The sequence below is a fragment of the Chanos chanos genome, chromosome 2, assembly GCF_902362185.1.
Source record: "Chanos chanos chromosome 2, fChaCha1.1, whole genome shotgun sequence".
NCBI classification, from domain to species: domain Eukaryota; kingdom Metazoa; phylum Chordata; class Actinopteri; order Gonorynchiformes; family Chanidae; genus Chanos; species Chanos chanos.
This window is the reverse complement of record NC_044496.1, coordinates 33892761-33920087: the sequence shown is the minus strand read 5'-3', so window position 1 is coordinate 33920087 and position 27327 is coordinate 33892761. Positions and strand designations below refer to the sequence as shown.

Below are 27327 nucleotides of genomic sequence, written 5' to 3'. Positions count from 1 at the left end.
GCACCCTTTCTACTGTTGCATCTAACAATATCTCTCTATCCTCCAGTTACTATAGTGATTCAAGAGGTTTGGTGTTCTATTGAAATGCACTTATATTCTCTAAATTCTACAAGCTCCTAATCAGCAAAGTCAGTGAATTCACTGTTACATGCAAGACAGGAACTCAATGCTTGTGGCTTTTGAGGATATTTAAACATGTAAGTAATTACTGAGAAATTCACTAAGATAGCCTGCTTTAAAGAAACGTCTAACTTTATTGTTTAAGGACTGAATAAATCCAGTTCTTCTGATTTAGAGTTTTAGAGCGCATTTGAATTCATTCTCTTTTGTTCTTCCAAAAGAACCTCGTCAGTATGCTGCAGCCGTAGCCGTTTGTTTACTGTGTAATGTATAGCTGATGGTGGAGAGCAATTTGACGTTATTGTGTTGCTACTAACCGTTCGCTTACGCACTGCCTGTGGGAGGGATTACACTTTTAAAATAGCTTGCAATTGGGTGAAAGCGCAGATACACGTGCGCGCATACCTTGTGTAGACTTCACTTCACCGTCTGTTGTCCTTAGTGTGTTTACTTGAGAGTTTGGAACGGGTTAGCTAGAAAAAAACAAACGCACACACAAGAGCCAAAGACCAGGGGACCACGATGAAAACTTACATTTACAATTCATTTTGTTTTTCAGCTTTTACGGGTATTTTTGTTTTGGCTGCATTCTCTACAGTGAGCGGTAAGTGCCTTCGCTCTTCATAGTCTTAGTCCGTTAAGCAAGAACACGTTGTCTCGCGTCAAGAGGAATAGTGGCGACTGGTCACAGCGTCGTTGCTTTGTTTACCAGTTGCGAAAAAAATTGTTTAAGTTACTTTTTCTCGGAAGAGTGTATTTTTATTTGCTTATTCAGCAAACAGACTTATAAGCAATGCTGTACTGTGCGTGAGAACCTTACTGTGAGTTGTTTCTGCTGTCCAACAAATGATATTCTCCATGTCTGTTTCATACAACGTCAGTTTGAAGAGACGCCAGGGAGAGAGAGATTTTTAAGACGCGATTAAACTTATTACAGGATGACTTAACGAGAAAATGTCAACGATGTGTATCTGACGTTGTCTGAACGGATGAGTAGACTCCTACCCGTGAGTCATTTATGAATAATGAACAGAAATCAATTAAAGTGTTTGCGGCGTGTCGTTTCATCTGAATGTGTTATTAAGGAATGGTGTCTCTCAGCGAGCTCCGCTGAGAGACTGACAGTGTTGCAAACAGGAGGGTCTCTTAAGGGCATATAGCCGCTGTCTTTATCTGATGTTCGCTCTCTCATAGGGACTATAGAACACTCATCATGCATTCACAACTATTATGTCCATACTAAAGCACCGTTCCTCCGGCGGCGAGTGATCTGCGCAGTGGACATTTTAGTGTAAAAGAAAATTCATGTCCTCATTTCTGTCCCAATAGCGCTTTCCATTACATGCCCTCCGGGCATGAAGAGACATCATTAGTTACTGTCATGCGTAGAAGCCTCTTTGTTAGGAGCAGTTGGTCCTCTTTTTATAATCAGGCTGAAGTCTGTCTATATTATAAGTCGCAGTCTGGTTTTATTTTGTTGTATTTTTCTTTTTTGCATTTAGTTGTAAAACAGTAAAATTACAGTGGTGTATTTGGGATGTACATACCCATAAATGTATAATACAGAGATATCACCTCTCTTAGTGTTACCCTCAACCCAAGTGTTCCCTTTTATGTGGATTTAAGTAGTTTCCATTGATGTTTTTTTGATGGTTATTTTGATATCTGTTTTTTCCTGTATCACTTTTGCTACATCAGATGATTCTCCAGCTTAGTCATTTAACTGCTGTGATTTTTTGCCTGTAGGATGTTTATGTGCTGTCGGACATAGCTGCAGTTGGTAGGTGTGGCTCATTGACCAGAGCTCTGAGTCACTTCCCATGGCTGTGGTCGCCATAATATGCCCTGGGATAAGTTTGGGCACTTCCTGCCACTAATGATGGCTGGGGAGAGGCATGCCTGCACTTACTGTGCCCTTCTTCCAGCACCAGGAGTTCTCTGCTTCTCTCAGACCAAGAGATTCTGGTCATTACTTGGCCCTTTCTCAGATAAACATCTGCTCCTTGCAATGCTGAAATGTTTTTGAGATGAAGTAGTTTCCATGGCCTCAGTTTGGCAGTTTTGACTTCATTTTTTTCTTTTTTAACCTTTTCGCTGTGTTCAAACTTGAGGTGTGGGAAGTGCAAAACCACTGAGCATCTCTCTGCTCTCTCTCTCTCTCTCTCTCTCTCTCTCTCTCTCTCTCTCTCTCTCTCTCTCTCTGTCTCTCTCTCTCTCAAACACAGAGCTCTTGGGTCAGTTGGGGGAGTAAGTGCTAAACATAGCAGACATACGGTCTCTTGCTCCTCTCTTTTGCTAGTGTGTGTGCCATGAACCATTCAAAAGCTGTTGCATGCCCGTTGCCATCTGGCAGCACGGTCCTTTCCTCGGGGGACAATCTCATTTGTTGTAATGACTTCTCTCTTGATGCCAGCCTCCGCCAGGGCTTCTTCCAGATAAATTTTCAATGGGAACCTAATCAATGTTTCATTTTTAGCCCACGTAAGATGGCAGTTCTTATTTGAGCCTCTGTATCTCATGTCTCTTGTCCCACTTTCCAATCTGCTCTGCTGAATTTTTAAAACACCACTCTCACGCTCCAACACTTCTAAACAAAGTTGTGTCGCGGCATTGTTTCTCTTGAAGACAGTTTAGAGGCACAGCTCTCCTATTTAACAGTGGGAAATTCAGCATTAATTTTTTTGGTTTGATTTACAGTGGTCTTGGTGTGTTAATCTGCTTTTGGCTGTAGTACATATGTGTTTCCTCCAAGAATAGTTGGTTTCTTGGTGTGATAGAGTACATTTTTAGGTGTTGTATTTTTGATTGCTGTGCCGTATTGAAATGTTCTCTGATCCTGGCTGCAGCATTAACTGAACAATCAGTGGCTTTTCTCTTGTTCATTTCTTGTGATATTTCTTGTGTGTCTGCATTTGCTTGCATTCAGAAGCATTTGGCTCTTTTTTTTTCTTTCTTTTGTCAGGGTGTTGCCTTGGTCTTAGACACGGTGTCTGTTTGCCTGTGTGCTTTTTGTGCTTTGATGTTGAGTTCTGGAACACTGAGTTCCATGTGCCTATATGCTACAGCACGTCAGGGTGCTAAGTGGTGTGTGAGCGTCCGTGTAGGAGAGCATCACGACTGTACAGGCTGTAGGACACAGGCGCCAGGCTTAAAGCGAACTCAGAGTGGCTGCACATTTGGCATGTAAAGCTCATTCAGAACAGACCAGAGTAGTCCCAGAGCTTGTTTTTAAAAAGCAACCATAAGTTAAGTCCTCATTATGCCTGTGTGACTCTATGTCCTTGTGTGTGTGCCTAAGAGAATTTTACCTCAGGGCCCACTGTTGTCCATTTACCGTCGTCGTATTTATAGATGCAAGCCACGAAGATTACACAATGATGCCACACCACTTAGAAGTCTTACAGCAACTTAAATGTCGACCACCTGCGTATGAGAAGCTGTGCTAGCTAGCATGGTTCAGACAGATTTGTGTGGATGCAGGGAGTGGATGCATCCTGGGTATGAACTTGTCTGTGTGATTAGTACTGTTTCTATGTGTCTGTGTCATACAGACTCACCGGATTTGTATCTGCTCTCTGAAGTGTGGGGTTTTTGTTTTCTGCTTGTTCTTAATAGGATTTGACAAAGTTTATGTTGGTCAAGCATTCGTTGTCCACACAGCAGATTACTGCCAAATGACTCCTCATGCCCTTTACTCATAACAAAAGCCTTGCTTTAACCCTTACAAACAGAAAAGACGGACAAGATATAACTCACTGATGTGAAACGACCGTCTTAATTGGAACAGATGGGTTTTTTTTTTCTTTTTAAAATTGAAATGAAAACAGTTGATTTAATTTAAAAAAAAAATTTTTTTGCTTCCTCTATTGTTTCAGTTTAAATCTCTCAAATGTTATTCGTCCTTTTGAATTTCATTTTAAAAGACTTTTTTAATGTTTAGATTTAAACCATTCTCTTAAATCCTTTTTTTTAATCGTTGACATGTTGTGTTTATGAATTCTGTCAGTGCACTAAGAGCATTAATGCATGTTTAATGTGGGCTCTCGGTAATGTTAGGACAGTAACTGATGAGTCATGTGACTTGGGGCTGCACAGAGCCATAATTAAGTTGATGTAAAGTGAGGATGTATGTGCTACTAATCTAAGCCTGTTCATGAAGTCATTATTCCCTAAAGCCACAGTTTGCTTTCCCATCAGTGCGCTGCTCTTATAGGAGTGGGATGAACACATAAAAATGGCCATGTATTAAAAAAGGGACTATTTTCTGCAGATCTGCTTTGGTAATGAGCGTCATGAATAGGAGTTTTTGAAACACGGCTCCTGCATGCCTTTGAGTATAATCCTCTCGGGTGCTTGCTTCAGTGACTCTGCTGATCAAAAGGCTGGTTCAGCTGATGAGACGTTGATCAAATGATCCCCTTGATCAAGTGGATTTCACAGCTAATGGTTTTGCTTTTTTTTCCTTTGGTTCCCTCACAACCTTTAGCCAGTGAGGCCTGGAAGCCCCTGGATACTCCATATGTATTTAGTTAATGACAGTATCCCCACTGGCCAGGTGCATTGATTCTGAATGCAGCTATGTGGTGCATATCCTGCCCTGTTGGTGCCATGATGGATGAGGCCAGTATCTTACACAGCACACAGGACACATGAAAGGTCTGTGTGAAACTTATATGGTTTTAAAATGAAGCAGCTGAACCAGCATTTCCTCAGTGGAGTCCTGCAGCCATTTCCTCTTTTGAGGGGGAGTTAGTTTTCCAGGCTGAGATCTTATCTCATGGTGAAATTGTGTAACGCATCTTTGAGACTTTGATGGCAGATAAACGGTTTCATTTCTCCAGAAATGAATCAGTGGCTACTAGTAAAGTTCCCACTGGGATGAGTTCATATATGGCTTAGTCAGTTCCACCCTCCGGCCAAATTCCACATGCTTTAGACCTTTAGACTGTAACAGAACGGATCAGGGTCAACCCCTTAGAGTTCACCCTAACCATAACCCTAACCCTGAACTTAAGTATAGATTTTTGTTGTTCTTCAGCCTGTTAGCTAATCTAGCAGGTAGATATACCAGGTCTGATAGAAGCATTGTGTTTTTGTGGCTCTCTTTTTAAGAGAGCTGTCGTTGGCTTTGTTTTCAGAAGTGTGGTGGATTTCACTCACTGCCGTCTGGTGTGGTGTTAAGAGGGAGGATACATTCCATCCCGTAGATAAACAAGCGAAAGCGTTTGGATAAGGACACACTGTTTATGCTGGCCAAAGCCTGAGTCATTACCCAAGAGAGTTCAGCCCCTGAACACCAGGGCTGTGGAACTCCGCCATCCTGATAAAACTGATCCACTGAAACGGTTTACATGTCACGGCTCCTGCTCATGAACTCGTCTTTCTCTTTGAGCAAAGCTCACCCCAGAATAACTCCTCAGTGGTTTATTTTTGTGGTTTGGGGCCTAGACTCTGAGACATGGAGAGAAAGCTTGTAGACTTTCTCCAAAGTGGCATTTTCATCATGGAGTTGTTGGGAAATCAGAGTAGTCCACTAAGAATTACAACTAAGCAAAGTAATGGTCTTCATTTAAAATCCCAAAATACTCCTCCCTGCCCTTTACAAGCGTAGCAGAAGAGTCGTACAGGGTCCCTAACTGGGTCTGCTCAGAATCATACATGATGTATACATATGGAAGTGAGGTCCAGATATTCTCCCCATACTTGTATTGAATGATATGAAATCACAATCCCGTCAGCTCTGGAAATCACCTAGACCTTACAGACCAGCTGCCAGTAGACCACAATTGTGTGGTCCTCACATGGAATCATCTAGCATTCCTGTGCACTGGTTGCTTTGTCAGCAGTCTGGACCATTGTGGTTACACACAGCAGTTTCTGTCCAGTCCTAACAAACACTGCTTTGTATTGTTTATGTTTCCCCTTTTCAGAGCAAACTGGAAGTATAAAAATCACAACCCAGTCTTAATAAGTATGTCAAAACTGATTACTGGAAACATGGCACAGTGGAACCACATAGTAAATGACAAACAAAATCCAGTGCCTTCAGCTAAGTGATTAATTAATAAATTATAAGCAATCTCTCTGCTGTTTATATTTCTGTGTCTTCTCTCAGGTAATTACTGTGAAGTGAATATCTGTCATAACGGTGGCACGTGTGTGACGGGGTCAGGACAATCTGCGTTCATCTGTGTCTGTCCTGATGGCTTCACTGGAGAAACCTGCAACGAGACAGAGACGGGTAAATATTATGATCACGAGTCAAACATGGCCAAATGTCCTCCTTTCAAATTGTTTTAACTCTTAATCTAATTGTGTAAATTTACTTATGTCATACTGTGTTCTCTGCTAAGCATTTTGACCTTAACTTCCAGGGCCCTGTAACCCAAACCCCTGTAAGAATGATGGCATGTGTGAGGTCATGGTTAACTCGCGCAGAGGGGACGTCTTTAGTGAATACGTCTGCAAGTGCCAGCAGGGCTTTGATGGTGTCCACTGCCAGAACAGTAAGAAAAGCCTGATTTTCCCTTTTCTCAAACTCATTTGCCGCTACTTCTACTTTTAAGAAGGTTTTTGTCATATTCACCACCAAAAGGCAGTGTCCTGTGGTAATGAGGTCGCTGAGTTTTTTTGTTTTTTTTTTCCGTTTCTGAAAAGTCGAGTGACATGACATGGTTGTGTTGTGATTCAGGGCTTGACATGCAGAAACACAACCTCCTTACCAGGTACTGAAAGTAAACCTTTTAACTTTCAGATTACTGGGAAATCACAGAGTTCTTGCGTCTCAAAGGAGAAACAGAGAAGTGAATTGAGATTCTTTTGTCACTTGAATTGTAAAATATACCCTTGTTTTTGTCTTGTTAGATCAGTGCAAATGAAAATGAAGTAAAAAAAATGTAACTGACTCAGCTGCTTATCACCAGAAAAAATTTTTTTTTAGATTGAACCAAAATGATTATGACTGTATTGTATTGTGATAAGATACTGAAGGAAGCGATGAATGTGAAAGTGCCCAGGAACTGTCCTGTAGTAAGTGTGTGAGGCATGTGTTTGAGGACAGCTGTGTGTGCTGCGCTGTTCTCCTCCTCTGTGTTTTGGGTATCTGTTGGCTGATGCTCTGTATGGGGACAGCAGAGACACTATCCCAGATATGCTACCATCAGCAAAAAAGGCACCACAAACCAAAAACTGCAGAGTCATGCGTCAACGTCCTGCATAAAACCACCAAAACCAGCTTATATTACACTCTCAAACATGAGGTCAGAGCGAGAAAGAGTGAGCCTGGCCCGCGTCTCTCTGCTTCACTGCCCCCCACATGTACTGTTTTACTGTTTTCACATCCTGAGCAACTGCTCTGTAGGGTTTAAGAATTTATGTGAGAGGATGGATGGAGCCTAAGGCCCGTGGCCCAAGGTGTAATTTTGCAAAATAATACAAAAAGGCAGGATGTGTTATGAAAATGAATGAGAGAGAGAGAGAGAGAGAGAGAGAGAGAGAGAGAGAGAGAGAGAGAGAGAGAGCCAGCGTAAGAAAAACAGTTCTAGTTTACTCTGCTGGATGCATAGAGGAAATCAGTAAGTTGACTTTATAAGCATGTGGAATTCCTCTGTGATGATGATGATGATGATGGGGCATTTTGACTTGAGGCCCATTTTTGGCCCTATTTCTAGCCGTGGATGGCTGAGTTTGGTCTGTGTTGGGTTTGTGTGGGTGTGATTAGTGGAGCTGATCCTGAGGCTGCGGTTAGAGTTTGGGAAGACCACATCCCTCCCAGGACTTTACTTAAAAATACCAGGGACCTACCCTAGCTTCTAAGACTTGTTCAGTGTCAAAATGTCAGACTGTCGCACACAAACACACACGTGCACACATGCAAAAACACACACACTTACAGTCAAACACAGTGCTTCATGGTGGCTCAGCGGTTAGCACTTAGCACTGTTGCCTCACAGCAAGAAGGTCCTGGTTTCAAATCCCAACCATCCCAGGTCATTTCTGTGTGGAGTTTGCATGTTTACGTGGGTTTCCAGATGCTCGGTTTCCTCCCACCATTAAAGACATGTATGTTAGGAGTAAATACCCCTGTCAGTGCCCTTGACCAAGGCACTGGCAAAAGAACTGGAGTTGGCCCCCTGGCACTGCATATGGCTGCCCACTGCTCCTAGTCTGTATATAGGATGGATTGAACATAGAGGATGACTTTCCCCACAGGTATCAATAAAGTATTTCTTCTTCTTCTTTCTCTATCTCTCTCTTAATGTGTAGCTTAGAGATGTCATCAGCAGAGATTTTGAATATGCTGTAGTCTACCTACATATGCACACGATAACACACACACACACATGCATGCACGTACACACGACTCACAGTTGTCCAGCCAACAGGGAGAGGCCTGCAGCGTAGCGCTCTCACACTCCGTCATACTCCTCTTGTTGCTGGGGTAAAATGTGAAGTGGAGGCGGAAAAGTGAATTAAGCCTGAAGTCTGCTCTAACAATATCACAGTCCTCCCTCTCTCTCCTCTCTTCTGACAGGAACCTTTCACTTACAGCATGACATTGGTTTGAAAGCTGTGTGAGGGGCCGTGAAATGTGTGTTAGAGGCTTTCACTCAGTCAAGTGCTGGTCACATTCACCCTGCACAGGGAAATGGCTCAGAACCTGCTGCAGGCCGTAACTGCTGGCTCTCTCATGAGGGAGATGTCTGGGGATTTTGACGCCCAGTAATTTTGAAGGGAATGGCTAATTTTGGGATCTGTGGGAGGTGCCGCCGTCACACCCTGATTTTGGGGGCGTAACTGGTGACATGCCAAAAGACAGTGATTATGTTTGTCTCTCCTGCTTGGATTCCCTTTATGACAACAGATTTTATCATGCAGCACCAGAAATAACCACATTAATGAAAAGATCTGTGTTCACATCTCCCACAAGAAGAATGACTTTTCACGGGATTACTTTTACTGCACAACGCAGCACAACCTCACACTGCAAACTTCACTGGTCCCTGGACCAGTTTAGGAATAAAAAGCTATTTGTTTGCTTCAAACTGAAGAGTTTGCACAAGTTCCCAATGGAATTGCTACACCACAGAATACAAAGACATCGTTTGATTTTCTTCCCTGGATTTTGATGGCTACACCTAGCACAGCAGCCCTGTGGGGCACCTTCAGAAGTGTTAGCCAGACTACTGTTCTAATCCGCTGCCGACGGATGGTGCAGCCAGGAGTTGTTTGTGTGTGTGTGTGTGTGTGTGTGTGTGTGTGCACTCGTGCCTGATGGGGAATCATAAGACAACATTAAGATGGCAGCAGACTTTGGAGAAACAAAAGCACTAGTCTGTTTCTGTGTGGCGCTGCTGTCCTGCGTACTCAGATGCATTACTCTTGCCGTCACATGCGTAGGCCTGCTGACCTTACCAATGGATCAATCCCCGTCCTGTGTTCACTGACATGAGATCAGTATTGACTTACAGTTACACTACAGAAGGCAGCATTTACCACTCATGCTTGACAGAGCGCGAAGTGTGAGTAGAAACAGGGTGTCTGTGGGTGTGGTTGTTGTTTTGATGTAACCATGCAAAACAGGTTCTTACGCTTTACATGAAGGTCCCAGAGCTGTGGAGCCTTTACTTTTGTTATTTTGAAACTGCTACATTTAGACTTCTCCTGCCGTTCTTTTTTGGAAGACGTGTTTCACCATAAGCGTCACATCTCTGTTTCTACCTCACTGTCTCCTGGTCAGTTAGAGTCAAATTCGATCTGATTGTCTAACCACCTTGTTCCTCAATTATTGTGTGCAGCTGTCCCCAGTTTTTGTTCCTTCTTTGTGTGTTTGTATATACCCCTGTGTTTTCCAATGTACCATTGCGAAGTCTTGCACTTGTTGTCTGTACTGAGCCCATCCTTGTTCCTAATTTTCCCTACTCCTAGTTTTCCTTGTTAGCTCTCTGTTTAGCCCTGCTTTGTTCGTTTAGACTGGTTCTGTTTATTTAGCTCTTCAGAGATTTGACCTTAACTCATGCCCGACTTTGACCTCAGATCTGGCTAGACCCCAGTGGTAATGAGTCATTACTTTAATATACAGTTATAAAATGACAATTGTACTAGGGAGAGAAGGAAGATAACTGGGTAAAATGGAATTGTAGAATCAGAAATGTCACCATTATGGTTATGGTGTCCTGCAATGTCCTTTGGGAGGTGTACAAGGGTGTGTGTGTTGGTTGGTGGTGTGGGAGCAGCGAGGTGCTCCCATTGGTCCATTCCCCCTATTAAAAAATAACAAATCACCTACTGGATGTTATGAATCAGTCTTTATTTCATGCGTATGGGAAAAGAACACCTCAGAGATGAAGTGCAGTTCTCCCTGAGGTTAAGGATTGCAGAGCTTTTCATACAGTAAGACAAACAAGTCCAGGGTCATTTGTGGGGGTGTACAAGATAACTTCCCTGATGGAGCACAGGACATTTGGTGTTTGCTACCAGGTGTTACACACTCACGGAGTCCTTGTCTTCTAAATAATAAATGCTTGTTGTTCTAACACACAGAAACATTTTGCAGCATATAGTGATTAAGCAAGCACAGCTCCATATAGTACTTCATCATTACAATGAATCATAAGGCACAGGAGCCTTCAAAAAGTTACAATCACAAAGCAAAGTAATATTTTTCCCACAGCATCCAGTCTCCTCTCAGTTGGTGACATTGATGTTCGGCTTCTGTTTCTCTGACTCAGAGTCTGTCATACTGAACATATACAAACTGGTCATTAACAAGCACTACAGTGCCTCTACACCCAGTGCTTTTTAAACTGAAATAGAGAGGTACTTAAAGCCATTTTTTAATATATTGACACTGCTGTTATAAGTTCAGCATGTGTGGCAGGTTTGAGGCCCTTTCACACTCTCTCTGACTTAGTAACCTCCCCTACCCCTACCCCCGTCACAGTGTGGGTTAACGAGAAATCAGTAGCTTCTTTGTTACACAGTGCTTACTGTACCCTCATATTAGAGCCTTGGGACTGATCTCTCAGCCAGACCTCAGGCTGCTGACTGTATCTGTTTGACTCTGAGTTATCATGACCGCTCACACTCTCCATCTGAACATTAGGTCAGATAATCTTCACATTTCCTTTTGGTTTTTTGTTGTTGTTGTTTTTTTTGTCTCTGGAATTTTCCATTGAGCTTTGCTTGGAGTGACTGTTTTATGGATTCATAATGTTACGAGAGTCTTATCTGAATATTTTGTCCTCCAGCTCTGAAACTTTGGCTCACGCCCTTGTTTCTCATTCCACAAAAACTATGTTGTCCAGCGTGCTTTAATTGTGTATTATACTGTCATAATGTAACTAACAGTATTATAAACACCTAAGCTACTTTGCCCTGAATTGGCTGTACATTATGAAAGGAGATTAGCTGAAGCAAATCAAGTGAGAGTTATGACAGCAGAAGGCTACACGCGCACCGAAAACTCCAAACATCTGAGGCGTTGGATGTTCCCACTGGGGGATGTTCTGGAATGGAAAAAAGTCCACAGAAAGCGGTTCCTAACAGCTACTTAGATCCACGTGTTTTGTTATGCCACGTATATGAAAGTCACACAGTATGGACAGGAATTACTTTTTAATAGATATTGCACAGTTTTTAATATCATAGTGAAAGAATGGAATAGCAAGCAATTGCAACATGAAACACCTTAGAATTGTTCTAGATGGGTTTTTTTTACATTTTCAGCTATTGTAGTTATTGTAATTTGAGTTATATAATGTCATCTCAGTTCTTCTTTACACCTGAGGGCCATTTTACTCAGTAAAGCACTACTACTACTAAAAAAAAAAAAGAGAAATTTCAAATGATCCCATTACTATGTATGTGTTAACACGTACACATACACATTGTGTATATGCACATTTTTATGTCACACTATCCTTGTGTGAAGTCCTGACATGTTTTGCACAGAGCAAATAGATAACTGAACTGATGAGGTCATAGGCTCAGTTTTCCTTTCATTTAACATTGAGGACATTTCTTTCACAATCCTCTTTGAGAAGCATCAGTTGTTTGCGTGAATGTTTTTATCCATGTTCATATCCTGAAATACGCGCTCGTCAACCTCATTGAATGCTGAGAGTATTTCATGAGTTTGGTGTGGTTACATGACTTTGGTGTGGTTTCTGTGAGGTTAACTGATCCAAAGTCAGCCTGGTTGCAGCATTGCAGGTCCCTGCGCCAGAACCCGTCGTAACTTGGACCGATCTGACCTCTCTGACTCCTGAGGCCTTAAGTGGATGAGGAGAACTGTTGTCTGTTAGTAGCTGGGTTAGCCAATCCTCTTACAGGAGAAGGGGAGCAGGAGAATAAGACCACTGAGGTGCGGTTAGGCCAGAGGGGATTACCTCAGCAATGTCTGCGTGTTTGTGTTTGGGGTTTCCTACTAAGAGACACACAGGATTCACAACAGCAAACGCTGAAGAGTCAGCTCACGCTACTGCTCCACATTCCTCAGTGACTCACGGAGAGAGAGAGATGTACACAGACCCTGACAGATCATCTGGTCCTGATTTTAACTGTTAAAGGGAACTACATGATAACAGGCCTAGTATAACAATCAGATAACTGTAGGTCTCCTCTGTATGACTGCATAGTCATGGATTAGATGATAATACTGTCTGTACTTAATGGTTGCTAGATATAAAACTAGAATAAGGGTCGTGTTCTCCTCGTGCCTTATTGCTTATCTTCTTTTGAAAAACAAAAATCCTCTTTTTGTTTGTTTTCACAGTCCAATCACTATGATTAAACTAAGTCCATGGTTGCTTAACAACCTTGGACACGGGCCAAGACGCTGATTTATTTTGACAACAAGAGTGCCCTCTAGGGATGAAGTAGAGAACTACAGTGTCATTCAGGTAGTGTAGAGGTAGAATAGGTCCAAATAGTAATAATAAAGGGCAGTTTTGGCACCCTGTTTGATTTAATACATTTAAAAGAACAGCATGGTTCTCCGGTTTTTAACTTTTGTCTCCTTAGCTCTAACTGTGTATCCCATGTCATGCAGATGTGAACGACTGTGCTGGTCAACCCTGTAAGAATGGAGGCACCTGCCGTGACCTTGATGGAGATTTCAACTGCAAGTGCCCATCACCATACGTGGGAAAGCACTGCCAACTACGTAAGTGGCTACCGCACATGCAGAAAGGTCACACAGGTTCACTGTTTCACAGCTTAGCTATGGGTTTCCATGGCAATGGGTCACACACAGTTAAAAGAATAACAGACACCAAGCTCATGTTGAATATATACATTCGGTTTACTCAGTTTATTTGGTTTCCATGTTTGACAATGGTCCATAAGGTACATTGCGTTTATGAGGTATTAGTAGCCACTAAATTACAGAACTGAGAACCCTGTCACATCCTGTGTGTCCAGCTGTTGGTGGTGTTGTGCATATCTCCTGTAGTTGATGTGTTGTGATGTGTGTTTTTATTGTGACTTTGTTGTGATGTGTGTTTTTGTTGTAGTTGATGTGTTGTGCCTATCTTTTGTTGTGGCTGTGTTGTAATGGGTATCTTTTTGTTGTGGATGTGTTGCAATGTGTGTATTTTTCTTGTTATGGCTGTTGTGATATGTGTGTTTTTCTTATAGTGACTGTGTTGTGATGTATGTGTTTTTGTTGTTGTGACTGTGTTGTAATGTGTGTCTTTTTCTTGTTATGGCTGTTGTGATATGTGTGTTTTTCTTATAGTGACTGTGTTGTGATGTATGTGTTTTTGTTGCTGTGACTGTGTTGTAATGTGTGTCTTTTTCTTGTTTCTTGTTTCAGGCTGTATCTCTCTGTTGGGGATGGAGGGCGGAGGCATTGCGGAGTCTCAGATCTCTGCCTCCTCTGTGTACTATGGAATCCTGGGTCTTCAGCGCTGGGGACCTGAACTTGCACGGCTCAATAACAAAGGCCTCGTCAATGCCTGGACCTCCGCCTCACACGACAGAAACCCCTGGATCGAGGTGGATAGTCTGCTCAGGCCCTAAAATGACCACTCTCCCACTGAGAAAAACACTCTCTCTCACACGCACACACACACACACACACACACACACAAGCACATGAGTACACTGGCAACATAGTTCTCTCTGTGTGCAGTTGGATGAGGGTGTATTGGTTTGTTTGATTGATTGGTAGATTGATAGTGGGTTTTTTTGTGCATAGATCAACATGCAGAGGAAAATGCGCTTCACAGGTATCATTACCCAGGGTGCCAGCCGCATGGGCACGGCAGAGTTCATCAAAGCCTTTAAGGTGGCATCCAGTCTGGACGGGCGCACATACACGATGTACAGACAGGAAGGCCAGCCAAAGGACATGGTGAGACCTCAGACTCACAAATTTGGGTTGAATTTCAGTTGATCAGTGAATTTTCATTTAGGTCTCTCCTCAATAAAAGTAAATTCGGGGAAATGCACAGACACATTATCCTTGTTAGATCAGAGAAATTAAATGACCAGTTCTGCTCCTGCAGCAGACGTGGTCCACTGATCACACCCTTTGAGTTTATTTAAGACTTACTGAAACATGCATTATCTGGTGACTTTGAAACAAATCTCAGAGCCACTGTTAATTCTATTATTGTAAGCATCATTAATTTATTTAATGAAAAATCATAATTTTCTAATCCTTCACAGGTGTTTGTTGGAAACGTTGACAATGATAGCACAAAGACCAATTTATTTGACCCCCCCATCGTGGCCCAGTTCATCCGTATCATCCCTGTGGTGTGTCGGAAAGCCTGCACTCTGCGCATGGAGCTGGTGGGATGTGAACTCAATGGTAAACAATCATCCCCATTGTCTCAGAGTTACTGAAGATAAATACACAGATATTCCAGGACAAAGCCCGCTGTTGTGATTAACATGAGGGCGGGGCTATTTCAGAGGGATTTAAAGTGAGACTAGCTCAGAGTTAGGAAGGATGTGGGGGGTGTGGGTATGTTTTAGGTGATATTTCACGTAGAGCAGACCAGGCATCTTATCTGGTGAAAGCACTCTCCGAACATCTCAAACAGAATCTTCCCCTGCATCAGGAATAATTGGATAGGAAAAGTTTCTTTGAGCAGTGTGGTCAAAGAGTGCTCATACTTACCTCTCCACACGGGAAGTTGGTAACAGCCTCACTTCATTCATTCAGAGCGTATGACCTGACTTTGATGTAAGTCTGATAGAGCAGAACAGACACATTCTTGAGTGAAGTAAGAATCCAGGAGTCACTTCTGGGAGTGTGAAATGCAGATTCTGACCACATAGTAAAATTAATTTTTGCTGTTATTATTACATATTATACTTTATACATACATACTGCACAAAATAAATCCCCTCTCCTGCCACACACACACACACACACACAGTTCTCTCTGTTTTTCTGTTTCTCTCTGTCACTTTCCATTTGAGTGATACTTTCTTTCACTCATCTCAGTGGTATTCTGTCTCTGGTTGCAAGATCTTTACATGCTTTGTCTTTCAGAGTGTTCTTTTTAAACTGTGCCAAGTTTGCATGCCTCACATCTTGTCCATCTGTCTGTCTCCCTCAGGCTGTCCGTCATGTCGTTCATGCATGTTTAACACACACACAGACACAGCCCCGTGTGCATGTGCTCCACTCATTTAACCCTGCAGTCACACTGCTGCTAGTCCGCACGATGCAAGTGCTCACACAGTTCGGCTGTGGACGCACTAATCTGGTTTGTCTGCTTGAGCTGTGGCTTCACATTTGTCTTTCCATCACTCTCTCTGTCTCTCTCTTTTTCTTTCTCTCTCTCTGTCTGTCTTTCTCTGCCTCTCTGTTGTCTCACTTCACAGTGTATTTAAACACAACAGGTTGCTCAGAGCCTCTTGGCATTAAGTCACGGCTGATTGGAGACAGGCAGCTGACGGCTTCCAGCTCCTTCCGCACCTGGGGAATCGAGGCTTTTACCTGGCACCCGCACTACGCTCGCCTTGACAAACAGGGCAAGACCAACGCCTGGACAGCTGCCACCAACGACCGCTCTGAATGGCTACAGGTAACACACACCCCTTCACACTCGAACTGGTCTAAATGTTACTGAGTCTAATGAGTATAGGGTTTGTTCTATGTCTTTTTTATACATGAATATACAATATGTATGTATTACACACATAACATAAAAAAATAGACTAGATTAGAAAAATAGAATAGAGCTGAAACACAATAAACCAGCTGATGTTTATCCATCATAAAAGGCTCTAAAAATGGGCTCTTTTACTAAAATTCAGAACACTCTGACCACATAGTAAAATTAATTTTTGCTGTTATTATTACATATTATACTTTATACATACATACTGCACAAAATAAATCCCCTCTCCTGCCACACACACACACACACACACAGTTCTCTCTGTTTTTCTGTTTCTCTCTGTCACTTTCCATTTGAGTGATACTTTCTTTCACTCATCTCAGTGGTATTCTGTCTCTGTGACTCACTCAGGTGGATCTGGAGAGGCCCAAACGAATCACCGGAATCATTACCCAGGGGGCTAAGGACTTTGGCAATGTGCAGTTTGTATCTGCCTTTAAAGTGGCCCACAGTGACGATGGTCAGTACTGGACTATAGTCAAGGACGAAAAGACAAAAACAGACAAGGTGAGCCACTGACCCTCTTCGGAAAACTGTTTGTCCTTTTGAGGCCTAAGTTGTCTAATGCAGTTAAGCTTCCTGTGAACCTGCAGTGGGTCTGTTTTACCCATGTAACATGTGAGAGTTAATTCCTTCCACTGAAAAAATGAGTCGCCTATATTGTATGGATTGTAAAGAGAGTGTGTTTTAGTTGAAGACAGTGATGAATGAAGTGCAGCCTTAACAGGTTTTGCACACATAAATGCTAGACTCTTAACCAGTTTTTTGTCGTCTTTTCTCTCTGTGGTGATGATGGCCGTATATTTGTCCAGTGCTCAGTCACATCTTATTCCTGTTTCTTCCCTCCACCTGCAGATCTTCCCTGGCAACAGTGACAACAATGTGCACAAAAAGAACGTGTTCGAGCCTCCCTTCTATGCTCGATTTGTCCGCATCCTCCCGTGGGTGTGGCATGAGCGCATCACTCTGCGAATGGAGCTGCTTGGCTGTGATGAATAGAAAACCGCCTCCCTCTTTTATCTTGTGCCCTCCCACTGTCCTCTCCTCTTGAGCCATGCCTGCACTACCCTGATTCCAGCTGCAGGGGGCGGTAACACCATGCAGAACTCATTTACACAGGGATTTCAGCTTGTCTTGCATAGACACAAAGCTTGGTCCATCACTCTATCCAATTGGCATACAGTGAAATACTGCCTCAACAAATACACCAGAGATGAAACTCAAACCCAGTTACTATGAGGTGCTTAAGATTTGTTAGAATGATGCTGTACTGAGGCTGAGAGTACAGTTAGCATGGGTCATGGGTCATGGGTCATGGGTTTTAGCTCCAGTTTATTCAACTTGACTGACCCGTCTGTCAGACCATACACCGTTTTATAAGGATATACCATCATGTCAAAGAAAATATATACTAACAGTATACAAAACTGACACTGTATATATCAAAAGGATCATAATGTTTCTTATTTTAGTGAACTGATTGTGAAGGCAGTGATCAATTATGATTGTTTAATATCATAGTTATACAATGGTGACAGTAAACAAAATATAGCAGATGTATTACCTGTGAGCATGAAGATAGTAGGGTAGTGTTTTACTGTTTGTGAATAGTTCTGATGAGACTTTCAAATTAAAAAAAAAAAGATCTTTGAAATTAAGATAACTTATTTGAAGTAATGTTTTATTACCTAACAGTTATTGTGAAAAAGATAATCATGCTGTGTTGATGTCTCTATTTTTTAATTTTGCGACCATCTCTTTGTCCCAGTGATGCACTCAGATCACACCACCATTACAGACTGACATCATATCTTACACAGGCCCGGCAGTCACCATGACAACAAAAGCTTTGGCCCAACACTGCCACAAATTCTTCTCAGGTGGAGTTGAATCAGTGCTACTGACAATTTTTACCACATAAATCTTTTTGGAACAACCCTGTTTAATGTTTTGTGATAATTGTAACATGGTCTGGTGTTATATTATTTCCAAGAATATAAATTTTCTTCAAATTAGAAGTATCCCCAGTATTGTTTTTCACTTCACTGAGACACTGAGAGTTGACTTACGAGTTTGAGTTGTATAATCATGGCTTAGTGACTAGCTCTGTGCTGTAGAGAGTAAATACAGATACCTTAGATCTGCAACGCTGCATTGTTGTCTGAAGATGAGCTCTAAAACCAAACAGAGATTCCCAGAGGAGCCACAAACTGCCTGTTAACAGAATAAGTAATGAGAAAGCTGTTCATTTATGGCTGCGTCCAGCAGATGTGGTGAATCTTGTAGCCTTCTTTTTTCTTGTTTTTGCTGTGCATAAGATACAGCCCTGTAACAAAAGATGAGACAGGAGGTGTGAAGCTTTGAGAAAGACTTAGGTGGGAAGGGAGGGTGGAAGGGAATCACATTTAAGTTGATTTTTACGGTTGCACTGAATATCTTAACGTGACCCTCTGATCTGCATAATGCTTTCAGGGTGCCACATTGTTACCCCCCAATGAATTATGAATTTTGGGCTTGTGCAATATAAGTTTTAATATTAATGAGAAGTATTAATGGATCAGAGGGCTTTATGGGCATGATTTTTCTTCTTTAATGGTTTCAGAGAACATGTACTGGAGTACTGGGGTAATGGTAAAAACACTGGAAAATTCTAGAAAAAAAACAATGTATCCAGAAAGCTTCATGCACCTAAGATATGTTTGTTTATTTGTTTGTTTGTTTTTTCCGTTTCAATGTTAACATTCAGTTTTCACAGAAATTTTCTAATTGCAACATTGAACACACAGTAACTGTGTTTTGTTTTGCCTTGTTTTGTTTTTTGTTTGTTTTTTTTCCCTCAGAACAGGCTTTGTTTAAACATGTTTTATATGGTTCTTACCATGTTCTATGCTCCATTTGTTTTATGATCTTGTGTTAGTGTAGATTATATGTTGGTGAGATTTCATGCATTTTCTTGATCTCTTTCTTTCCTCAACAGTTTCCTCTGTCTTTGATCTTTATCAGTCATGAACACAAATAAAGAACTGAAATACATGTAGACAGTTTTTTTTTTTAATTTAAAAAGTGATCACAGGTTGAGTTGAAAGACAAACCAGTGTTTGTGACCAGGAAACCCAAGCAGGGATTTAACATTTTGATTGAATTTCTGAGTTAGGCAGTGTCTGAGTGACCTAGACAAGACATCCCAAAGGTAAGCAGGGCTCACACTAAGCTGAATGTGCTTGGGTTTGTAGAATGCTGTCTTATCTGTCACACACACCAAACAGATTTCTAATTCAGGCTCCAAGGGCCAAGTATTCATATGAGTTACGTTTTCTGTTGTGACGCCTTCTTTCCTAGACAGTAGTTCACATTTGTCAATAAATCTGCTTTCTACTGCATTAATTTTCCCTATTTAGTTATCCATGTCCTCTGCCTAAACATAATTTGAATGATTAAGTAAAATACTGAATCGTTCTGTTACTGAAACCTGAAGTACAATCTCAGTAATATGACTCAGATATTGTTTGTTCAGCACTGATTGACTAAGGCTGGTTTATTGAGAGAAAGTGCAGATGGCCAGGGCTGAAGCAGGAAGGCTGGACACAGGCTAGATCTTGTCCAAAGAATTTCAGGAAAATGCTTTTCCCAGGAAGGATTCATCTCTGAAAAAACAAAGTTATTTTGGTTTAGGCATGTGCTACTGAAGCATGCAGTTTTAGAAAGTATCAGCTTTGTAAGGAAAAGGAAATGACTTTTTTATATGCTCAGAATTAAAAGCTCAGTTTGTAATATAAATATCTTATTTCAAGATCTCAGTTTAACACACAGCATAGCCAAAGTCAAGCTGTTTCTAAAGCAGGACTGTAATTATAAAAAAGCTATACTTACTCTGGAGCAAATTACCCTCTAAGGGCTTACCTAGATCTAGATAAGATCTAGAGATCTGGCCTGTTCTTTTAAATGCAAAGGCTGCAATCACACAATTGCGCTGGCCCAGAGACAAAAGTATGAATCTTGAAAGTGTCCTCTAAGTATGACCAACCACAGCAATGATCTTTCATTTGTTTTTATCAGGACTGCTTTCAAATGGGTGAGGCAACTGTGTTGTAAGAACAGACACTTTCTCATGCGGTAGTTATTTTACCACATAGCTGCTTCCAGAGATGACCATTTAAAAGACTGAGGAAGAAGAAGCATTGAAGCACAGTGTCTTAAAAATTAGCCACGACCACTGACTCTACTGAAGTTTTGTCTTTTGACAGGTCAGGTAGGGACCTAGGAGTCAGAAACTAGGACTGCTACATGGTACTGATGTAATATTCACACAAAAGACAAATTCCCAATGACATTTCAGGACCTTTTCATTTTAAATGAACTGTTATCATGTAGGGTTGTCAAAGCCTAAAGTTAGAGGCAGAAACCATACTCTTGTTCAGTCCCTTTCTATTCACAGGACACTGGTATGACACTGGTATGCCTTGCCCCAGGCAAAGGCTTTCATCTGCTCCATGGGAAAGAACTGACTGGGACTTTCAAAAGCATTGTTAACAGCTCTGAGTGTCTGTTCAACACACAAGGTAAATCTCTCTCTTGCTTCTCTCTCTCTCTCTGTCTCTCTCTCTCTCTCTCGCTGGCTCTCTCAGTCACTTTGCACCCTGTCTCTGTTCTGTTAGGGGAATCCTGGGACGTTTATGGCTTGGTTTGAGCTGGGGTCGTAGTACTGTCTGAGTGATGGTGCTACCTCGACATCCCAGCCCATCCAAAGGCCGCTGAGCAGCTTTTTCCTCTGCCCAGCAGACCCACCAACCCTAGTCACTGGTGAGTTTATTCAACCATCTCTGATCCTAAAAAAAACACCTGTAATTAGGGTTGAGCATAGTGCTCAGAGGAAGACGGGTGAACACAGAAAGAGAGGTCTTGGCTTGGGTGACTGTGAGACACAGATTTTGAGGAGGGGGTGGACACTCTAATCCCCAGTGGACAAGTGAATGCGGAGTGGAGAGGAAAACATCCCCCATCTGCACGGCTATCTTATACCACTCTCAGCTATTTACAGTGGAAAATGAGCATGCCTCAGGCGTCTCCAAGGAGAAATAGAATTTGTGTCTCAGCGTTTTTCCCCCCCAAATTTTTTCTTGTTGTTTTCTTGTTGTTTTTTGTCCAGATCTCTGAGATGTCTGGTCATTATTTTCAGTGTAATTTTCAGCAGGAGATCGGAGTGTACCAGACCATGATTCCGAAACGCGGCACCTGATTTGTTATCAATACGGTATTCACTTTCTTTCTCACTCGTAACATGCCAGCTTGGATATACAAAACAAACGTTATCCACCACGAGTAGTGATGTCAACTAGCCTTGACTGCGCTTTTTAGCTTTGACATCAGACAGCGAACCCAGTAAAGACACAAGAGTTGATGAAAGGCTCTCCCTGTAGAAATCTAGTGAACATCAAGTTCTGCGACTTCGCACGACTGATGAGAATAAACCGATCGCAAAGAGAAACAAATCAGTAATTTGACTGATAATGTAGCCTCGTCATTGTTCCCTTCAGTGTTTTGGAAAACGGTGGTTGAGAGAGAACTTATCTCTTCCATAGTGCTTACAGTATCTCGCACACTACTTCAAATTCTCAGGTGCACGTTTGTGTTACCAATTTAAAATTTCACTGTACTGTTTAACACTATTACATTCATTAAAACCAAAGAATTTCAACGTTGTCTACAGCTGACGGTATTCATCCTGTCACCCTAAACGTAGCTGACAAAGTTCAAAGGGAATGTCTTTCTTTCGATGACGTCAGCACCCATGTTTTCATTGAAATATCAATAAAGAGGAGGGATATGGTCACAACATACTCCACGGCGATAAAACTTCAGAGCTGCGAAGGTAAAGACTGATGAGCGAAATAACAGTCTAAACCGGTAAGTGCAAATGTTATTGTGAGATTAATTAGGATACATACCCCTCACATTTCATGATCAGAACTATAATGAAGTTTTTATGAGGCATAGAATTAGTATCCGATTTGCTCACACATTTTAAATCGGGAATTCGAGGACCGTCTATTACTTCATACTTAAAGATTTCGGTACTTGGTCTGATTTATTAAATCAAATAAATTAATTAACGTATTCCTCTGAAATTTTAACATTTACATTATTCACCCAGCTGAGTTCGACATACTTTGACAAATGTATTTTGAAACTGTAGCAGAGTAAGAGAACATTTTCTGTTAAAAGTGACGTACATCATGACGTGTGTGTTTTTACGTTTTACAGCTAACGTGGCGAGCATAGGAATCAGAACATAAAAAATAATACAATAAATAAATAAATTTGTACGATAACAAATTTAGTGCTCTTTGAATGCTACATAATAATGGACTTAAAATTTGCTGCTATTGAGTTATTGTGTTATTGTGCCTTATATATGCAGGTTAAAGTAAAGCAATACTTTACAGGCTTCAAAGAGTGCGATGACGCAGAATTACATATCCTAGATTTCCCCAGAAATCTGCAAATGTTTTAAATAATTATACTAACAGTGAAACAGATGGGAATATATAGGAAACTGAATGGGCAATGACATTAATAATAAAAATAATTAATTGTATTGAAAACAGAAATGGGTATTTTTGAGAATTCGTGTAAATAACAAGTTTGGTTTCCTGTCTTCCTGTATTACTGAGTACTGCACCATACAGAGATGAAGTGTTTCAAGCGACATACAGGCTAATTTTTCTTCGAAATATGTACGTTTTGATCCAGAATACATTCATTGGACACAGTACTGGCTGAGACCATGTGGATTGCACGCCCCCTGCTGGTCACATTGATGCACCTACTCCTCGAGAGTTTTGCTCAACGATTCTCTAATGGATACTTTTATCAAGATATAGTCAACGGCAACGGCAACGGAGAGAGTACGCCCACATCATTTTATTCGTCAGCTAATTTAGCAATAAATTATAATTTTAATTTAATGTTAACATTTGCACTTTCCTTTATGTCAGATATCAGGACTTCCTCTTTTTAGTTTCTCAGTAGACCTTGATATATTTTCTGTAGTTTTCAGGGCAGAAATAGTCTCACTGACAATTTTGTCCTGTTGCAGTATACTTCAGTGGGGTGCGTCTGCTTGTCGAGTCAACTCAGCACTCGGTATTTGCGGTCCAGGGAAGCAATGTGACGTTGCCCTGTCAGTTCCGTTACGAACCCGAGTTGAATGAACCCCGCAGAACACGGGTCAAATGGTTCTGGCAGCCAGCCGCCGGGGGCGGCCAGGAGAAGGATGTAATAGTGGCCATGGGAACTCGTCACAGAAGTTATGGCAGTTTCAAGGGACGCGTGCGCCTCCGCCGTGAAGCACCAGGTGATGCATCCCTAGTTATCAATCCGCTGGAAGTCGATGACACCGGTCGCTACCGCTGTGAGATAATCGATGGACTTGAGGACGAAAGCGTTGTCGTCGATCTCGAGTTTCGAGGTAACAGTGCTCTTTTTCTGTTCTGCATACACTGCGCATCCAAGGAGACCTCCTCCTCCTTCTTAATAACAAGTAGCAGAGTTATTAGTGGATAGTGTATTAGTCTAATCTGAATGTTCAATGTTGAAACTGTAGGAATAATCGTTAAGGCTGAATATCATTTTGCACCTCCATGCCATGGAACACCTGAGATGTCTTGACAGAACTGAGTTAAATTGAATTGAACTGATGTGAATTACTTGATTTGTCTGAATTTTGAAGGAATTTCCTTTGTGAAAAGACTAATAAAACAATCATTTAATAATATTACACAATATTTTGTGTCATCCAAAGGTGTGGTGTTCCCTTACTACTCCCCCAGGGGGCGCTATCGTCTAAACTTCTTGGAGGCTAAGCAGGCATGTGAGGAACAAGATGCCACCCTTGCCACCTTTGACCAGCTGTTTACAGCCTGGGAAGAGGGGCTGGATTGGTGCAATGCCGGCTGGCTTGCAGACGGCACAGTGCAATATCCAGTGTCTGTGCCACGTGAAGCCTGTGGGGGCACTGGGTTTGCCCCTGGAGTACGCAGCTATGGGCTCCGTCACCACCGCCTTGACCGCTTTGACTCCTTCTGTTTCACCTCTACTGTCAGAGGTAAGAGCCTTACGGGCTTGTGGTGAAATGTCCTCCCTTTGCTGGTACAGAATTTAACAACATCTCCTTTCAGTATCACCAGCAATTAAACCCCAGAATACCCAAATCCTTTCTCAAAAAAATATTGAGGACTTAAGATGTCCTCCTATTTTTAAACTGGATTTTTTTTACTGTATCATTCAAAATATCATCTAAAAGAAGCCTGGAGGTAATGTTTTTTTTTTCTTTCTTTCTTTCTTTTTTTTTTAGCTCAGTATGTTTTTACAATGTTGCTGCGGTCTTTCTTAAGTAATTCAGCTCAAAGATAATGTTTATAAAACATGTCAAATACTCCCTGGTCTATATTCAGGGTCAGCACTTTGTTTTACCCAGATCCAGTTGTGAGCTTTGTTTTGATGATCAGTTTATTGTCTCGTTCTTATTTCAGAAAAGACTGAGAGTGACATTGGAGAAATGATTAGTGTTGTTTGAAGTATTTTAGAAATATAAAAGTATATTAGAAATATATAAGTACATCAAAAACGGTAAGTGAATTGTCTGGGCTGTCTAGTGAGGTCTTCTGTTCTGTCCCTAACCCCTCTCCCTGATCAGATATCCTCAACAGACTATAAGACCTCCTCCATCTCTTATAGTAAAATCTCTGCAGTACTGTACATTCAAAATCTTTTAGGATATAGTTTTTAAAGGGAGGTTTCACTCTTGTTGATATGAGGGACTTTTTTGACAGTTTCTTCCTTTCAAGTTTCAAGTTTTCAAGTTTCAAGTTTATTCAGAGCCTAGTATCACTGTTTACCGTCTCAAAGGGCTTTACATGCCACAACAAACAAAACTGGACAGCACCCCCTGACTTAATTCTCATGGCGGGTAAGAATTAATTAATGCAATTAAATTGCCATTTTTATGTTTCTGGTGATTTTTCTTATTTCTAAAATCTTCTAATTGAAGTAAGCATTTTCAGTCAAAACTACAGCAGATTGAGTTTGATTAAAAGAAAAAAAAACATATGAGGTACTGACAAATGCAAGATCAAGGCTGCAGTGAACTCATATGTCAGCAAAAGTGAAAGTCTCCTTTCAACCCTACTTCTGTGTACCCCTCTCTCTCTCTGCTTCAGGAGAAGTTTACTTTCTACAGCATCCTGTCAAACTCAGCTTCACTGAGGCAGTGAGAGTGTGTGCTGAGGACGGAGGGGAGATTGCTAAAGTTGGCCAGCTGTACCTGGCCTGGCGCTTCAGGGGACTGGACCACTGTGATGCTGGCTGGCTTGCAGACGGGAGTGTGCGTTACCCAGTCACGAGACCCCGGGCGAACTGTGGCCCAGATCATCCAGGAGTGCGTAGCTTTGGCTTTCCTCCGCAGCATCATGGATACGGTGTTTACTGTTACAAAGCCTGACCGTGAAATGTTCAGTTTAAGAAGTTCACAGCCTACAGTTTCGGACCACCAGTAATGTCTGAAATGTTTCCTACAATATTTACAGTGTGTTCTGTTTCACTGAACACCAGTAAACAGGTCAGTGCACGCTGGAAACAAAGCATTTGCCAAAACCGTTTTTTTTTTGTTTAACATATTATCAGTGGCACTGGCAGCTTCTGAATGCATTCGTCAGTAAAGATTTTTTAATTAATACTGATAAATAAAATATGTCACTGCTGTATTGATTAGATATATGATTAGCTGCTGATTTGATAGCGACTATGTGGCCTCCTGTTCTTGCTACTTTTCAATCCCTGTGTTCATATTCACATTACAAGCTGGAATTTACAGAAAGTACATCACAATATTACACTCAGGGAACATTAAACATGTTAGAGAAGCACTGCATCACGGTTGTGTCAGATATGTAGTGCATAGTGTAGTACACTATAGGTCAGACTTGTGTTAAATGAAAACATCATTAGGGTTTGTATTGTTGCTCTCTTGAGATATGTGACATGTAACAGTGAACAGTGAGAAATGATGTGGTATAAGAGTCAGTTATAGACAGCCACTGCCCAATAATGACAGATTCTCACAAGGAGTTGTTATTTCCTTATTTTATTCAATGTCATTTAGTATGCATAGTTTTGTTCATTTCAAATTTTATTTTTGTTCGAAACAACTTCATTTAGACATTTTGCTACCTTTCAAAAGAATAAATGATTTTCCAGTACTCACTTGAGTGAGCCTTACTAAATTATAAATATTTAAATGTTTGATATGTACCAGTGTTCCTACATTCCTGTCCTAAACATTTTTGTTTGGGCCCAGCAGGCCTATACCTAACTGTTTGTGTGTGTGTGTGCTTGGGAGTGGGGTGACTGGCTCCACAACGGGTTCCACTGAGCGCCAGTTAGTCTATGATGAATGAAAGGATGGAGGGAGAACTAAATGAATGAGTTTTGACCCCCCCCCCTTTTTTTGGGGTAGAGCAAACAAAAATGTCTGTAATTTTATGATTCCTCAGAGCCAAAAACATATCCTATTTACACCTGCTTTCCAAACACGGTGGAGAGCCAGAGAGGTTGGAGGATGAAAAGACAGCTGTGTTCTGGGGCTGGGTATGGATTGCCTGTGTATGAAGGTTCATACTGTTACCAACGAGAGGCATATTCAGTAAATGCTTCTCTCTTTTCCATGGGGGGGAAAGCATACTTAATAGGGAGTTTGTGTTCATGACTCTGGTACATAAATTGGACTTAATGTGATATGTACCTATTAGTTTCTTTCTTGATTTTTTCTCTGAGCAGACAACATTACATTATCACTGTAACTGAATGGGAGTTACTAGAGGAAGAATGGCACTACACTGAGAGTGAATGTCATGTGGGTCATTTTTGTTCAGAGGACATAAAAGTTCATTTTATTTTTTATGTGCATCTTTGAGATGTAGCTGTATTTTTTTCTTACATTGCAGAAGTGACTTTTTACATTGTTTTCATCTTATGGGCTACATGTAGCATTTGTTCATTTTACTGATTT

General features: G+C 41.4%; 2 protein-coding genes across 3 annotated transcripts; both read left to right on the top strand.

Annotated features, from left to right (window-relative positions):
* The first annotated feature begins 530 nt into the window (after positions 1-530).
* On the top strand, positions 531-19295 carry mfge8b (milk fat globule EGF and factor V/VIII domain containing b). 2 transcript variants are annotated; one of them, XM_030792209.1, is made up of 10 exons: positions 531-724; positions 6236-6361; positions 6495-6626; positions 13172-13285; positions 13937-14118; positions 14321-14476; positions 14794-14938; positions 15982-16166; positions 16614-16769; positions 17118-19295. In XM_030792209.1, the coding sequence occupies exons 1-10, from the start codon at positions 643-645 to the stop codon at positions 17259-17261; spliced, it is 1422 nt and encodes a 473-aa protein (XP_030648069.1). In that variant the 5' UTR covers positions 531-642; the 3' UTR covers positions 17262-19295. The 2 variants fall into 2 exon arrangements, with proteins under 2 accessions (XP_030648069.1, XP_030648062.1); XM_030792202.1 differs by having other exon boundaries at positions 15964-16166.
* A 2802-nt stretch (positions 19296-22097) lies between these two features.
* hapln3 (hyaluronan and proteoglycan link protein 3) lies at positions 22098-26489 on the top strand. The gene is made up of 5 exons (XM_030766434.1): positions 22098-22166; positions 23013-23167; positions 23359-23730; positions 24064-24366; positions 25481-26489. Exons 2-5 carry the CDS (start codon positions 23047-23049, stop codon positions 25759-25761), a joined length of 1077 nt encoding a protein of 358 aa, XP_030622294.1. The 5' UTR covers positions 22098-22166; positions 23013-23046; the 3' UTR covers positions 25762-26489.
* The last annotated feature ends 838 nt before the right edge of the window (positions 26490-27327 follow it).